The sequence below is a fragment of the Strix aluco genome, chromosome 2 (genome assembly GCF_031877795.1).
Source record: "Strix aluco isolate bStrAlu1 chromosome 2, bStrAlu1.hap1, whole genome shotgun sequence".
In the NCBI taxonomy this organism is placed as follows: Eukaryota; Metazoa; Chordata; class Aves; order Strigiformes; family Strigidae; genus Strix; species Strix aluco.
The window spans coordinates 51,178,267-51,196,019 of record NC_133932.1 but is presented as its reverse complement, the minus strand read 5'-3'; the positions used below and the strand labels follow the sequence as shown (position 1 = coordinate 51,196,019).

At 38.7% G+C, this 17,753-nt stretch overlaps 1 protein-coding gene across 5 annotated transcripts in view; it reads right to left on the bottom strand.

Annotated features, from left to right (window-relative positions):
* MAP7D2 (MAP7 domain containing 2) overlaps nt 1-17,753 on the bottom strand; it is a 92,969-nt gene that overhangs the window by 38,227 nt on the left and 36,989 nt on the right. For all 5 annotated transcript variants that reach the window (XM_074814683.1, XM_074814682.1, XM_074814685.1 and 2 more), the window contains exon 2: nt 1,536-1,613. In XM_074814683.1, coding sequence (XP_074670784.1) covers nt 1,536-1,589 — 54 coding nt within the window. In that variant the 5' untranslated portion in view covers nt 1,590-1,613. The remainder of the gene's footprint in view (nt 1-1,535; nt 1,614-17,753) is intronic.

The following is a 17,753-nucleotide window of genomic DNA, read 5'->3' as shown; positions in this document are numbered from 1 at the left end:
CATATTGCTGCAAAGTACCTGCTGCCTGAATTAAGATCTGTCCTTCTGGGGAACTCACTGCTTTTTTCTGAACTTTTAAAAGAAATTTGCCACAGAAACTGTGACCAAAACCCAGAACTCCCCATTCTAGAAATGGTTTTAACCCTGAAAAAGTATGCTTCCAGAAAGCACATATGATGTCTGAAGACAAGAACTGCAGCCAACACCTTCCAAATCCCCTGGGCCAACCAAGCCCAGATTCTCCAGCTTTCAGTTTCCTTCTCATCTCCTATTCCGCTTTTAAATCCTTTACAATCTATTCATCATGATGTCACTTTCTCAGGAACCAGCAAAGAAGGGGTAACAAAGAGGACAGAAGAAATAGCATGGACTGAGTATACCCAGAAAAGATGTAAGCTACAACTCAGGCTGGTGCATGCCCCATATACACAGAACCTCTGTGGAGATTTAAGTACTAAACACCAGCTGATTTTCACAGGAACTACCAAAAGGAATCTTGCTCACCAAGTCAACAGTACTAAAAAACAGTCAAGTCACTGGTCTCAAGCCTCAGGTTTTGTCAAGAAATGGTCAGTAGTTCGTTTATTTATTGCAAGAAATCAGTATTTTACTATGATTCTTTTCACAGGTGTCCATACTGCTTTAGTTGACATTTCCTCAAAAAATATGCCTAGCTTAAGTTTTACAAAATCATAAAACACTGGCAAACTCCTTCTAATAGGTATTGTCAGGTAACCTTAAGGAACAGTGCTACCGGCCTTTCTTGTTATTACAATGAGGAAAAGTGGAGTTAATTGTTCAACTTTTCTTTTTTTATATATATATACATACGTATATATAGGAAGTCCATAACAATGTTAAACAGTTAAATTTCATTCATATATATGTATGAAATTAACTGTGTACACACTCACACCCTTATATATATATATATTTATTTCTTTTTCCAATTTCCTCAACACTTCCCTGGAGGTATTAGTAGATTAAAAACAACTGACTATTTTAAAAACTCTGAAAACAATACTTATGTTATTCAGGAAATTAATTAATAATTTTTTCTCATGCTCTTGAAAGATTAACCATTTTTAAACTTATGGAAAACTTATCTTCTTTATGCCATACTTAACAACTCCATGATCTCTCTTAATACAGATAAAATTTAATAGACTAAAATTGAGACTATTTCACCAAATCATCCTACATACTATCCTGAGTATTATTCAAGGCTTATTTGGTATTTTTACAAATCAGAATCCTAAGGGTCAATATCTTGCGCATAAACCTACATTCAAATGTACATAAATCAAAGAAGAAAGTCAACTTGTAACTATAGAATATTTAAGTCAAAATGGAAATCAAAGACAACACAGATTATTTTTTTGTAATTTAATTTTAAAGTAGTAATATAAGGGATAAAGACTAGGAACAGACTGAACCACAATGTTTAGAATTCAGGACCAAAAAAATGTCATGTAAGTAACTTAAGCCTGTTAACAAGTATACATAAATAATACATACACCTCCTACTATCTTACCGAGGTATTTCTCCCTTTCTTCTCTTCTCTCCTTTGCCAGTCTTTGTCTTTCATCGGTTTTTAGAAATCCATCAATGGCTGAAGTCACAGAGAGGAAAAAAAAGTATTAAAAAAAGTGTTAGTAGAACTTAAAGAAGCATCCAAAAGAACTAAAGAAATCCACCAAAAATAAACCATATCTACTGCATTTAACAATAACAATGATTTTGCACTTGTATGTCCAAGGGTTAACAGGCTGGGATTTGGATAGATCTTGAGCAAAGTCTCCTACCTACTGCCGAACTCCAAGCACAGTTCCTCAGTGTAAATGCCCGACTCCTCTTCTCAGAGCAAACAAGCATGCTGTTAGTGCTTGTTCTAAAACTTAAAAACCTTCTTGGGTAAAACCATAAGGATGCAATTAACATATATTCATCTTTGTTAATAACCTCATTTTAACCTTTTTGGCTAAAAAAGAAATAGGTAGCTTAGGAAAGTAGTAAAAGCAGTATGCAGCGCTCTTATAGTCTAATGCTATGTGTAGTCCCAGCCTTGATATTTATGGCTTAACACAGTCCCACAGCTTCCTTACCCACAGGAAGCCACTAGCACCAGCTCATTTCAAAAACCAGCAATCAGCGCTGGATGAGGCTGTGGAAGCAGAAGCCCTCCTGCCCTCTTTTCCAGGTAGGAAACACTTTGTTTCCTCCTCAAGTTGGTATCTAAAAGCAGGTTACTTGTTTGGGAGGAGGTTGCCTAAGGATATTTTGTACCTGGATCCAGACATTCCAGTTCTTTGCACAACATGAGCCACCGAAAAGCCCAATTTAAAAAGGCAGGCAGGCTGGCAGAGCGCGACACATGAGGTGCCTCAGGGTCACCTGCCTGCGTGCCCTAGAACAAGCAACTAGACGGACCTTAGATGGACCTTCTGCAATACCACAGGTAAGCTCACCAGCTAGTGACTTGACAGACCAGTTAGAAGATGGAATCCTTCTAAAAGAGCTGACAGGGCCTCTAGTGCCCTCCTTTCCTTCTTTGTTTTCAGGATCTCCTGGGGTCTTAGCAAGGCTGCAGTGCAAACAGGCACTGTGTCTCACAGCACAGTTTACATCCTTTGCAATCATTATTTGGGCTCCCTACTGAGTTACTGACTTATAATTAAGTCTCCTTCTCTTTTGCTTTAAGAACTGCAGTTGTTAATTTTATCAGATAAATATGAGTAGAAGAGCTCCTTGGACTGTAACCCCAACTCTATTCCTAAAAAGTCATACTTGCAGGCTCCTCTCCGAGGGCATCGTGTCTGTGGGAGCAAAAATTTTGCATAGCAAGTGCCCTTCTGTAAAATGCATGGTTCTGTAGGAAGGCTGAAAACCAGCCTCGGTGGTCCCTTGTGACCGGTGAAAAACACAGGTCTCAGCTGTCCCCCATTAGAGTAACAGCTTGCTTTTTCCCCAAGCAGCAACTTCAAACACCATCTCTAATCCTCCTCTGCACACACAGACAGCGACTAGCTGACGGCAGCCAAGCCTCTGGAAAATTGCGATTATAGTTCCCAGCTGGTTAATTACAACTGGAATTTGTGGGTCAAATACATATCTATTTATTATAAGACTCATTCTGCTTCCATACTAGTCCACTTATTTGTTCATTTAGCTGTCATTTGTTGTCAGATTTGACAAGCAGGGAGGAGAGGAGGCAGGTCAGTAAAGCAACCATAGCAAAGGTCTGCAACTACTTTGAAGGGGCCTGCAATAAGTAGCCAAGAAGGGGAATCCTGTTGTCAGCATAGTTAAATTAGAGCTCCAATGAAAAGTTCTTCAGTGATCTGAAAGCCAAAACAGCATGAAACCTACAATTTAGGCTTAGAAGCAGCAGAGGAGGTGAAATCAAGACTGAATCAAGAGCCTAAAGACTGAGCTTGGGAGCAAGGGGAGGCTGGAGGAAAGGAAAGAGGCAAGCAGAGGCAGAAGCTACAGTCTTCTGTGGCAAGGGATGTAACAGATGGAGAGGTGGAACCTGAAGTATGGAAACCAGTATGGGGATAAACTGGAGGGATGGGAAGAGGAACAGCAAGACAGTTCATTTCCATGTGCATGGATTATGCTCACAAAGTCCTGCACTGACTCTCATCACTCCCCTGCTTTCAGCAACTATCTGTGAAACCCACTGGCAAAAAACCATCCTATTATGCTTGTCAATAAAATTACAGCAAACCTCTCTCTACTTTGCTTCATGAATGCAACTGGCAGAAGTGGATCTAAGAGCTCTGGCCTTGCTCACAACTGCCATAGCTATCCAAAGTTGATGCACAATTTTTCAGGTTGGCTTTCTCAAGAGCTTGGATGTCTCAACTGCACGCAGGTAATATTAAAAGATCAAGGCTGTAATGCCAGACACTTAAGAAATAAGGATGTATCTGAACTGAAGCAGTCTGTACAATCATTTTTCCTCCATTTACACATATATTGTGCATTTTTTCCTTTTAGGTCCCTTCACTTACTCAGTGCATACGATGAACCTCCTCAAAAGGTGAGTCAAGTTCAAAGTGATTAGTGTTTCTTCATCTCTTTCTGAAACTGGAAAGTAGACAGAACTATAATCTGAAGTCTGTCTTGAGACCAGCACTCCAGACTTGGCTATGTCACAGGTGAAATAACCAATACCTGGAATTGCTGCTCATTACATGTGCAACACACCAATGTGAAAAAAACTGGAGAAAAATAGTATGCAATCTTGTAAGTATAGGCATCAAATGCATATGCGGGCAGCAAGGGTAGCATTAGAATAGCACAGGCATCCTCACTACTAGCATTTCTTAAGTACTTGACTTCACAAATCAGCATGCCTGCCAAAAATCAGAAATTTGCTTGCCTTCAGAAAGTAAATATAGCTTTGAAGGACAGAGTAACTATTCCCTGAGTAATAACTTGTACCTTGTGATGATTTTCCAAGGCCAAAATCAGTGTATTTACTACACATCTTCATCTAATATACATTACAAATGTAATGGGCACAGCAGTTACCTGTGGCAAGAAATTTGATTAATGACAGGAATTCAAACTCTGTTTGGTAAAGCTACTGCAAACAGCAGGCTAGTACAGGCAACTCTGCCATGAAAATAAAGCAATGCCGTCTCTGTTTCATGGCAGTAACTGCCAGCAGAGGGCAGAACAAGGTTTGAATGAGAAAGAAAACGTCACCGTAAAAAAGTTTTCACTGTGATAAGTGACCTCAGGTTAACAGTCTGCTTGATCCTGAGCCTTCCTCATATTTACAGCTAAGCCTCCAATCCCTCAGTCAGAAAGGCATGTAGCAGCAAACAACAAGTTTAAGAGTCAGGACGTAAACGCAGACTGGTTGTGCCTTCTGCCAACCAGAGTAATGAATACAAAGAAACACTGACAAAAAATTCTCTAATAACCCTTTATTCCCAGACTTGAAGAATAATAAGGAAACTGTCCAAGTAACAACATCAAAGATTTTACTGTAAGGAAACACACACACACAAATTGCTGCTACTTCTACTCCATCTCCCAGCCCTCCCTGAAAGCTCATTTTCCGAAGAGTCCCCACTCTCAAAGGCGTTCATCTAACCGCTGAGCTAATTCCTCAAGATTGTGCCTCATTTTTTGAGTGAAGAGGGCCAGCTGCTCCTCTGGGACTTTGTTACAACAAGCATTTCTAAAGAATACCGTAACATAAAACCAATTAAAATGTCAGCAGCAGTCCTGCAGAAGTAATATACCACCTAATGCTGCAGAACTCTTTAGTACTTCAATGTTACTTTGAAATAAATATTCACACAACTAAAAACTGACATGTTATTCACTGCTTCAACTCTTTTTGATGGGCAAGGTAAACCTATTCAGACTGAGGAAACAGTGCCAGAACATGTCCACACACACTCTCCTCTGCTCCACATACCACTTGTGTAAGCCTCTTGGTGGTTGCTCAAGACAGAGAGGAAGATTGTCCTGTCCCAATGAGACACAAGGCAAGCTCTGTCCTTTGAAATCCGTACCCTGTTTCCGGTTGAGAAAACAAGTACTCAAGCAGGACAATCCAGTTACTGAAGTCCTGCTGTGAGTACATTTCAGGACCAACTGGCTGCTTGGACACCTCTCCTGAAATTTGCACCTGAGTAACTGCCAGCAGGTAGGGCCTCCCTTAATTATTTTTTTTCCTACTTTGTCATTGAACCCACATAGACTTCTGTCCTCTGTAATATCCTACAGTGTTTGGTTTCACAATGTATTTATATATAGCAGATATAAAAGCCCTTGATAACAGGCATCCCAACACAGAAGGAAGTCTGCTGGGGATCTGAGGCCAGCTCTACATAACAGTGTTCAACATACCTAGACCTTTGGTCGTCCTACATGACCACGTTCAACACATTTAGACCTTTGTCTATTCTACATGACACCATCCAGCATTTTTAGACCTTTGCAACAGTATGTGTCATCTACACTCGTGTTGGTGAAATTCCCGGTTTGAATACAGTTGGGCCAATGGGTGTGGTGAAGTGGTCTACACAGCAGATCAGCCCAGCCCAAGATATCCACTGCACTTAGACCCACAGTTCTGTTGGCAAACTGTTGTTTCAAATAATACAATCTTAAGCCATAAAATCAAGGTTTTGCTCCCTAAAAACCTCCTCTCTCTCCCTTGAGACTGTTCTTTGAAACAATAAAGAACAGACTTTTCCACCTGACACTGCTTCCCTCCGGGTACTACTGAATGAAAAAAGTTATGTTCAAGTTTTCAGTTACTGACTATACTCTGAGGGGAAAAAAAGGTATGAAACTGTATGTGACTGTACCTGGATGACACCTTCTATTGGCAAAAGGCACTTTTTCTAAATTTTAATAATGGTATACCGCTGAGAGGCTTTCAGGTAGAGTCAACATGTGAACAACACAAGAGCTTTGCAGGTATGTTCAGTACGATTTAGTTGATTGTCCTCTTTTTAGATAATTGTCTTTTTAAAAGTTTTCTTTAATTAAAAAAGCTGTTTATCATATCACACTCAAAAATCTGAATACAAAGAATCAGAATTTTTCCAGTTTCAGCTACTTAATTTTATTTTTACATTTGCCAGGCTGGATTTCAAATATAACCAGAAAAGAAAGAAGGGACATTTTCCATTACGTCTAATTAAAATACCAGGATTGCTATCTGTTGTTATAAAGATGTTAAGTAGATGGAAGTCATTAAAGGCAGACTCAGTTGCCAAACACAGTGACATTTCAGACACCCCTGGCTAATTATCTGAGAGGTGGCCTGGCAGATAGGACAGAGAAGCTGTCAGGGACCTGCACACTCTGGTTAAACAGCTAGGACACAAAGCGTCACTAGGTACCTGCCTTATGCTCCTGATCCCCACCCCGGATTTTCAAATTATTCATTAGCATCAAGAACTAGAGCTGTATACCATACTTACACAAAGATTACAGTAGCAAAATACATTCTACTGGTAAGTTTGTTTAAGTTTAAAGTGAAATCACTCCAAAATCCTGACCAAGTAACTTTAAAATGATACACAAAGTATATACAGGTCATTTGGGGATCATATATAGTAACAAAAATATCTTAATTACTGCATGGAGAGGAAAAACTTGCTAAAATATAAAAGGCAGATCTTTTCAGTTCTGCATGAGCTCACAGACACCTTATCAGCATCATGGGATTGCATGCTTTATGTATAAACAGTGTGCACAGCCCTATCAGTGCCCCACGGAGCCTCCAGTATCAGGTAGACACAGCAGATGCATTTCAAGATCATGCAGAGGACTGATAAGATACATTAGCAGAATGTTTTTACTTATGAAAATGCTAGATAAATAACAACACTAGATTAATAATTTAGTTTACTGAAAAGGTGCCTACTAGACAGCCTACCACACAGTAAGCACATACAGAGCAGCAACACTATGTCAATGCGTGTTCTACATTGCTGTTTTATTCATGTGCTTCTGTAATCTCTCAGGCAGAAAGGAGTTCCGGGACTTAACCAGAGCTTGCCTGTGTCCTCCTCCCAGATTTAACACACATGAACATTTATAGGTATATTTTTCAAACCACACCAGATCCATGTAGAATACTGTAGGTAGGATCTTCCTCCCCTTCCAGCCTGTCCCTTCAGCTCCTCACTGCAGGTAATTGCAAAAATTGCACAAAAAGGGAGGCAAATGGTAGGTATTTAGCCATAACTTAACCATGGTTGGTTTTTGGTTTGGGGGTTTGTTGTTTTTTCTGTTTGTTGGTTTGTTTTTTTTTTTTAAATTTGTGTCTTCAGGATATACCCTGTATCACTCATATCTATTAAGACAGAAAGTTAAATATATAATTTCTAAGTTCAGCAGTTATTTTAAAAACTCTGCATTCCTACCTTTGTTGATACAGATCCCAATTAATCCTTTCAACCTTATACCAATTGAAAAATTTTGTCTTCAAAAAGTCTGTATACATGTGAATGCATACTATGCATGAAGAGAATTTTTATTCAAGTAGATATAAAAATTTTAATCTTAATCTTGTGTTCTGTAATCTTTTACTATTTATGAATAGTAATTTTAATAGCAGATGCTGATATACTTGAACACACAAATTCCACAACTATTTCTGTATTTATTATATGACTGCAGCTACCTTGAAAACACCTTCAGTAACTTCACATGAAGCTTAAATGAAAAACTACTCTCAAGCACTTTTAGAAGTAGCATAATTTCTACGAAAAGTTCATCTTCATGGCATACATGCAAACACACAGATGCTGAGATCACTATTAAATGGTAGACATGTATGTCACCTTTTCTATGCTGTAGAAAAAAGCCTGTGCAAAGACTCTTACTAAGTAGGGATAAAGGACAGACCTGTTTCTCCATCCTACTCCAAGGGAGTATATTATACTCCCTTTCTCTACACACTTTCCAAGACTCTTGATTCACAGGGGGGAAGGAAAAAGGAGACAAAAAAGAAGGGGGGTTCCTTTTGCTTATTATACATCTTTCATCCAGTAATTACTTACCAATGAGATTATTCCTCTGCTAGAAGGCAAACAGGCAACTAGTAATAGCCTCAATTTTAATACAAAGTAAAATGTTCATACATGTAAACGTTATGTCCAGGGCCTTAAGCTAACAGTTCTTGAGTGCTTGAACGCTAGCTTCTTGATTACTAGAATGATAGCTTCTAGTAGTCATCGATCAAAGTAAACACAGCTCTACCTCTGGCTCCAAAGCAACGTGGCAGGTAGGGACCCAACCAGATATACATGGCACTCCTGCTCTCATGCAAGTCTTGAGAATTTTATCTTTTGCAGAATATCAGCAGAAGCAGAATTTAGCATCAACATATTTCTACAAAGAAGTCAAGAGTTAAAAATTCTGAAATTAGGTGAAAGGAGAAGTAGCAAAAAAAGAGGCCTGAAGAGCCTCAGTTATTTATAACTGTTGTTACCAAAACGTCCAGTCATTTTCCTAACTGCAACTGATTTGAGTTACAAATCTGCAGTACCATCTAAGTTTATGGACAATTCCCAGAGCCGTCTTAAAAAAAAAAAAAAAGGATATTTCACAACATCAGAATCACAATTATGAATGATTTTTAAGACCTATCCTTTAAAGTAGCCTAAGCAGGGTTTTTTGGGGGCCTCGGGTTTGGGTTTTTTTGCAGGGATTGAGAGAGTTTTGGGAGGGTTGGGGTTTGGCAGTTTTGTTTTGGTTTTTTGTCGATTTATTTCTTTTTTCCCCCACAATCTGCTTTAAAAGAAGAGTTTTTCTAGTAAACGTAGAAATTCTTAGTGTAAAGGACAGGTAATCAAATTTGAAGATGACTTAAGATGTAGGAAAATTATGGTTTTTAAAATTCATCCAGTTACAACTTAACTGTACTACCAGAAAAAATCCTCGATAATATTAACCAAAAATAATAACATAAGCCTTTCCCCCTTAAGATATCTAACTACACAAGATTTATAATGAGGAGTGGGACAAGAGAAGAGTATAATCCAAAAGGAATTCATGCAGTTATGACACTAACTTGATAACAAATTCATCTTACACACACACGCCGTGTCCAAGGAAAGCCATTCTTCTCAAACCTGCTCCCTGAGCAAGTAAATAACCTTAAAATTCAGGGCAGGGGAGGGATGGGGGGTAGGGGGACACGACACACGACAGATGACACATGACACACAGGAATCAAATCAGCAAGTTCCTTGAAGGAAAGACTGTGCATTCTGGAATGGATAAAAAAAGGAACAAACAAAACCAAATATGCTTCTAACTCACAATTAACACTCTGAAACTAAATGGAAGTAGGGTTCACCAAGGAGTAATTTCTGGCACTAGCTGAAAATTAGATACTAAAACAACAAGTAACCCCCAAATCTATAAACATTACAATCAAAACAACTTTTTTTCCACTACAGAACTTTTTTCTTCTTTTGTTCACTCACCACCTATCTCCTGAATTAACAATTGTCCCAACATGTATTTAAGATTTATGCATTTACTAACTTGCACAGACTAGTTTCACTGACTTCAGCAGAACTACTTTGTTGAAACAGAAGAGATGGAAATATCTTGTTAGGATCAAGAAGCCTTTGCATGCCCCACCCAAATCTGAAAAGAGGTCCTACCACTCATGTACTATCATAATAAATGGAAAATATTTGTTGGAAGGAGAGTATCTCTAAGTACTGTAAACACTGCTTGCCTAGTTCACTTCACCATATGACCTTTGCAAGAAAGTCCCACTGTAAAACAGTAAGCCTTGAGTCATAATTATTTTGCCCAAATTATCAAAGGGAAATGTTTTAGGATCACACACATTCATTTCTCCATCTCAGAGAATTGAACCTGAACAACCTCATTTTAGGAACACACATCAAAATGAAAGAAATTCAACTTTCCAACAACTTTCATCACCAAAATGAACTAGAAACAAAAGCTTTGCTTCTATAGTGTAGTCTAGCACACTTCATCGTTAAAAGTGTTTCTGGACTTGCAATACACATTTATGTATCAACATCTGCTGATGTTATATATTTATCATTAGGTATTAGATAACCAGATCTCAGTGAAAACTAGAATTTCACTGAGAGATTCAGATATTTTTAGCATCAGCAAATGAGATGGAAACTGTAAGTATCCATTTCTTCCACCTCCCGCTAGCCTGTAATCCCCAAATGCACATTAAAACCCACCTCCTATTCAAGTTAATTGGCTTTGCTGCTGTACGGCACTGAATAGGGATCTTAACGCTTTAGTGGTTTTACAATTTTCACTTCGGTGTTACACTTCCAAACGGTAGCTGAAGTGCATGAAGACATCAAGAGTGAAGGGAGAGCAGAGCACAGAACTGCTTTTCCAGATCCAGGTAGCATGAGCTTTCATGGAAGTCTTGACAGCCACTGCAGTCTTGCACAGCCCCCACGTGGGCAAGCAGATGACCTGCAGCTGAGCCGCACCATTCCTCTCGTTTCACTTTGATTTTTTTCCCCGCTGATAACGATGAACACTCAAACCTTCGCAGCAACTTCCGATGCTGTAATTTAAAACCAAGAGGTGCAAGAGCCTGTATCGGCAAAGATGGTTGTCTGGAGAAAACAGACACCTTACCCAACATGAGCACTCGGAAAAGGTAGAGCGTACTGGGCAGAGCTCCTGTTTTCCACTCAGGCTCTTCAGTGTCGCTGGCCTTGCGACCCGAGTAATACTCCCCTCAGCAGTAGGCAGCCGTGCTGCCTCCAGCCGCAGGCCAGGCCTCCCTGCAGCCCACCGCACCAGCAGCCAGGGCCCCTTGCTAAAATTCTGCTTCACAGCGAAGAGGAAAGCTGGGATGATTTTCCCCACCATGGCAGTAGCCTAGAGCATGTGTCAAGCTGCACGGCTCAAGGCACTGAAGCGCGCTGTTAAAGTCCGTTATTCCGCTGCCAGAGCTCCTTTTATCTGTAAGGAAACTTTCACAGCACTGGTACAGAGCAGCTGCAAGTCTGCTATTTCAGGTAACTTGGGGGTCACAGGACAGCATTTTGGGGGAAGCCCCAGCAGTCTCTGTACACCCTGCCTTCCTGTGTGGTCTCTGCCTGCAGGGTTGGAGGGCAAAGCAGACAGCCAAGAAAAGCAACTGCCTGCAGATGGGCCAATTGATAGAGATAAAAACAAGTCCTATAATCAAACTCTTAATTAACCTCTATGTCAAAGTACCCATACAGAAGTGTGACCTGGCAAAACTACAGCTTGCTTCTAAACCAGTTTCAGCCAGAAAGCATTCTTCTACACACTTGAGTAAAAGTGACAACACAGATCTGTCAGTATATTCTCATTAACTGTCATGAAAAAAAATTTAAGGATAATCACTGAAGAAATGATAAAACAAGGTTACTATCTACAAATAAAGGGCTCTCAGTGGGGAGACAGAAGCTTGGTAAATAAGCATTTTGGAGGTGCAGTGTAGCACTGACCTTGAACAATCCACTGCACATAAATGTACAGGGATGGTTCTGTAGAGTCCTTTTATTAACTTTTTTTTCACTTCAAGTCAAATTTAATAGACACTGCAATGGAGGTATCTGTGCTTTGATATTTGCTCTGAGTTGTAGAAAATATATATTTAGAGAATCAAGAAAATATATTTGGCTTCTAACAACGCTAACAGAGATGCAAAGTGCTGCCAGCATGCCCTTTATTTCCACAATATTCCTCCTTTTTTTTTTCCTAGATAGGTCAATTAACTTTTTAACATTGCCTTCATATGTCACTACACCCTGTCTTCCATCATTAAGTCAGTGATGACTGAAGATTTGGAGAAAGCTTTAGGGTGTTTCTCTTCTGTTTTTTGTGGTGAGCAAAGTGAATATAGAGCATTTAACAAAAGAAGAATCCATTTGCAATATTCCATTTATATATCTTTCTATTAAAAAAAAAAAAAGCATTGATGACTTACTAACATGGAATATTCCCATCAAAGACTAACCTAAATGACCTTCACTTCACTCTGCCCCTACCTGGTACATCACTGAAATAGTGTATTATTCCACACAGAAGCAGGTATCAGCTGTACAAAGCACATTCTCCCTGCTATTTGGCAAAAACTTCCAAAAAATAAGCAAAGCTAATTAATCCACAGTGGACATGATCAAGTGAACTTCATCCTCTGTGGACCTGACTTTGATTAGGAGAGAGAGTTAAAATGTTACTTTTACTGTGCTTCACACCAATAACATTTCCCACAGATTTATTTAAGGGAAAAGAAGAACATCCACTGATTATCAAAAACCAAAACAATTTATTCTAGAAACATGCACAGTAAATCCTCATAGGGAAGAAAAGCTTTTACAGTTAGATGTCATCTTCTAACTTTTTCTTGCCTTTTAGTAGGTGTACTATGCCAATGTACTTCATATTAATAGCACTATGTATAGATTTACAGTTTTAAATATGTTTCTGGTCAGTTTATCAAAGTGTATTCCATATAGCTTCTGCTTCTGGATTTCCTCAGTCTTGGCCCCTAGATATAATTCTTAATAAATCATATAATTTAGTGGTGGGATCCAAGTATTTACCTATTTGCTTTTTTTTACCCAAGTGCTTTTCCCTCTAGCACTTAGGCAGTTATTGATCTTGTCTGAGAATCTAATCCTTCTAGGTCTTTCATTAAGAGCCTAACATGTCCTTGTTGCAACTTCTGCCTAGTTTTCTACCTGTCCCTTTAGCTGAGCTTCTGAGTCTTAGGGAACACCAAGCATGAAGCTTTCAGTGCATGCAATTCCACCTGCAAGACACTGCTGACACTTGACCAAGTGCTGACAACCCCACTGCCCCAGACAAAAAGAACACAAATTGTATATTCACATATATCCTTTTGTACATAATGAATGCATCTTTGCATGATCATTTATAATTATTTTTCTTGATACAACTACTTAATATTAGCCACTGTGCATAGAAAATATTAATTATCTCTGTCAAAAACCAAACACACACGTGCTGCCCCCCCCCCCAAGGATAATGCTCCAAAAGCAAGAACCTCATTCAACTCTTACCCTTGAACTGTTAAAGGGTCTGAATTACTTAGGAAATATCCCAAAGTAGAGACTATCTTAACACCAAGCATGAAGCTTTCAGTGCATGCAGTTCCACCTGTGAGACACTGCTGAGACTTGACCAAGTACTGACAACCTCACTGCCCCAGACAAAGACCCAATTTATGCAGGGAGCTGGTGCAGGCTGTTGGGAGTCCGAGACTGAGAGGGGACAATGAGACATAGTCACAGCTGTAACACTGAGAAGATATGTTGGGTCTCACCCACCTTGCCCAAATCCTTCTTTGTTTTGATGGAAAGACTATGTTTGCATTTTGTGGAAACAGACAGAAGGCATCAGATCTATTAAATTAGTACTTGGAAGAGTATTTTTCAAGGGCAAGAGACAGTATGCAGATGGAGAGATACACAAATAAGGCTGATCATTTCTGTATCCCTTGAAAGAGCTATGTGAACCTATGTTCTTAAGTAGCATTTAGGTGGATTTTCAGCACTTAAAAAAAATGTTAAAAGATTAAGAATACTTTTTTACCACTACAAAGGACAAATCTTTGTTTAATCTGTAATTTCTAGAGGATTGTTCACTGAGTTTCCACTATAAATTGTCTTACTTGTTTATGCAAATTCAGAACACAAGTCACATTATATGTGGAGCTCTTAACCTGCAGAATAAATAACATATTTTACCAAACCAACACTTTTCTACACAAGAGAGATGAGTGGATTGTTCATCCACTGATTTTTCAAGTCTCAAAAAGAGGAAGTGGGTTTTTTCAGGGTAAGAATTTGAAGCTTTTATGAAGATTTACAAAAATCTGTAGAACTAAGGGATAAAACAGTTGTGAAAGCTACCTGTACAAAGTGACTAAGCTGTATGCAAAGTGTTTAAATGATATGCAAAGACAAACACATACATGAATCCAGGATTCACCGCACACTTGTGCCAACAGAAAAAAGCCAATTAAAACATAGCGGGTCACTAAGCTTTGCAGTAAGTAATGCTTAGCACAGAGATCAGGTCCTGTATTCAGTATTTCCTGTCAAAGTTCATCTGAACTTTGTCAGTGATGTGTAGCAAAGCTAAACAGGATGAAGGGAGACTCCAGCCTGCACAGGTATCTCCCATCCTCTTTTGTGACCTTCATGGCCCAAAGAGAAAGGAGTCAAGAGATGTATTTAAGCCAATAATGTGCAATTTTCACTGCCATGACAAGACTGCCTCTGCTCTAGCTCAGGGAAGTCCTATGCAGGAGTGTGTGGGGCAGGCAGTGCAGGCGCCAGGGGAGGACCACGGGAACTTGGCGGGCATTTCCCTTGGCACAATGATTTTAGACACAGACAAGAACTTACACATATACTTGCACTCTCCAGGCATGGTGTTTTCTTTTGACCATTACCTGAATTCATTTCAGAGACCAGAGACACTGGCCCAAAATATGATTTTTTAAGAAAATACAAATACTTAAAGAATGACATTTCTTGGAGTATTCCTGTTGATCCTTCAACTATCTGGAGAAGACTGACTTGATTCAGAATGAAGTCCAACATTGGCCCATAAATAAGTGCTAGAGTTAGTGACTCAACATCAGTGTCCAGACACTTTTAAAATACTATACAAACCCAACAGAAATTAATTTAAAATGTTTTAACAAAAAAATATGGGTTTTATTTGTCCCAAATTACAAACCTCTACTAAAAGGCTTGTATGGGTCTTCCATCCCAGTACAAGAAAAGCTATTTGTTTGGTTCAAAGGCAAAATTTGTTTATTATTTTAGTCTTTATGCCTCTGTATACAACTCTGGGAATGCAACACAAATGCTGCTAGTTCTCGCACCGGAATGGGTAGCACTTTGCACAGCAAATTTCTGTTCTCATTCATATGCAAGGGCAGAGCTGGAAATCTGGCCCACAGAATCTTATTTTTCTGGTAACAAATTCTTCAAACAAGTGACTTGGAAAAAAACTCTACAGGGCACTAAAATGTCTCGTTTCCTATGGGGCCGTGCCTAGACACCACACTCTGTCTATCAAGATGCAAGTTTCTATTGAAGTGTTCTTGGAGGTTGGGGCATTTATAATTGACTCCCTCCTGAGAGTGGTGATTTTTATGGCATGTAATACAGGGTAAGCTTTTACTGCATTCTGTGGCATCACCTGTTTTTACCATCTTTGCAGGAATATAGCACCCTTTCCACTGTAACTTCTGTCAAATTTGGTTGAAATTGCCAGATGGCTTCAACAGCTAATTATTGGTGAGAAGAAAGAAGGATGGACAGATAGGTATGATTCTCTATGCTTCGTTTCTTTTTGAAGAAATACAGACAACTGAAATCTTGAAGTTGTAGCCAGACACTTAAAACCCATATCAAAGTCCCTATTCATTTGCATGCCTTAAGAAATACAGCATATTCAGTGCACGATGACCCTACATCATTAAGGGTTTTCTATCTTCAAGGCCCCAGCTACCCACAACAGGATGGCCTTGGGTAAAAAAGAAAACTCATGACAACTTAAGAAAAATCTATCAAAATTAATGAAGTTGCTAAAAATAATGAATACAGAAATCTGCATACTTTTTTTCTTTAATAACCTAATAGTTCAGAGAAAAATAGATACCTCTTCTGCACATAATTTTCTGAATAACTCATATAGAATAAATGCAACTAAAAAAGTAAGAGGACATAGATTGGCCAAAAAACACGCATTTAAACGTTTTAGGAAACTACCATATGATGTTACGCTGTACTGATTTTCAGAGCATCTAATTAAAGGCCCAGCATTTAAACTGACAGGTTTAAAGAAAGGCAGAGACAACCTATAAAATGAGCACTTTCAAAGAAGCTTAATCCAATTTCATGACATTAAACTGCCATGATAAACTGACCAACAATAATGGAAGGATAATTTTCAGTGCTAATTTCTTTTGGGTTATTTATAAAAAGCAGAATAAGAAACTGTGAATGCTTGCAGTTTATCAAAACAGCACTGTTCAGCTAAAAAGTGGATGATAACAGATGAGCTTGAAGAAATTATTTGCACAGAATGTAACAAGCTCTAAAAGAAACAAAGATAATTATTTGCACAAGAGAACAGTAGCATAAACGTACTAAGGTTGAGGATGATTGCTGAATTCACACTCACAACCTTCTCCTGTGGGAGATACCACACTGAATACACCAAACCTAATCACCCAGCCAGACTTTTTTTGGCATACAGATTTATTTAATGCTATGACACAGTCTAGTAACACATGGTGTGAATATGTACATTGGAATAAAAAGAAAGCTCTTCAGCAGAGATAAATGCATGGTGAATGCAAGAAAGTGGGGTCACATGCTTGGCAGATGATACTTTGTTCTAATTGATTTTGAAAACACTTGAATAAGGATTTCGCAATTAAAGGATCTACTTCCAATACAATGTAATTGTACATTTTGGACAATGAAGAACAGCTTAATTTCTTCTAATGTGTGTTTAGACTTTGTAAGTCTACAATTAGCCTGTACATGGGTTAGGTGGTTTTTTCTATTTAAAATTTACTTTTTCTCTTGTTCATTGTTCTGCCCTCTCCCCCTTTTCTGATGTGTTGCAATTGTGGTTTTAATGAAGCAATTTATTGGCAGGAAATTTAAGTTGACTGATCCTGCAAATAAAACAAACATAGCTTTATTTGGCACCAGAATGTAGGTGTTTACAGTCAAAAGCTTATAACTTCTCATCCACTTTGCACCAAAAAAGATAGCAAAATATCCTGGTTTAATTCTTGTAACAACTTGTGTGTCATCATCCTTCCCTGCCCCAACGTGAACACTAAATCCCCAGCTATATTCTTTCCTACCTGATGATTTTTCTTTTCATGCCATAAAACCAGTAAGACAGAAATATCTAGTTTTATATAGTACTTCAGTTATTATGACATTTGTACCAAAAAACCCTTGCTGTAGTCATTGCATAGCTGAGCATCTGCTTAAAATTCATTCCTTATCTTTGCCCTTAATATCTCTCACTGTGGTCTCTGAGACAACCCAACTGTCTATCTCACACAGGATGCCAGAACTTACATAACAGCTATAGAGACAGATACAAAACTTTCCTCCTTCCGTTATTTAAAATAATTTATATTCTCGATCCTACAAAACTAAAAAAGTTTTTATTAAAAAAATCTTCTCAACTATACTGCAGG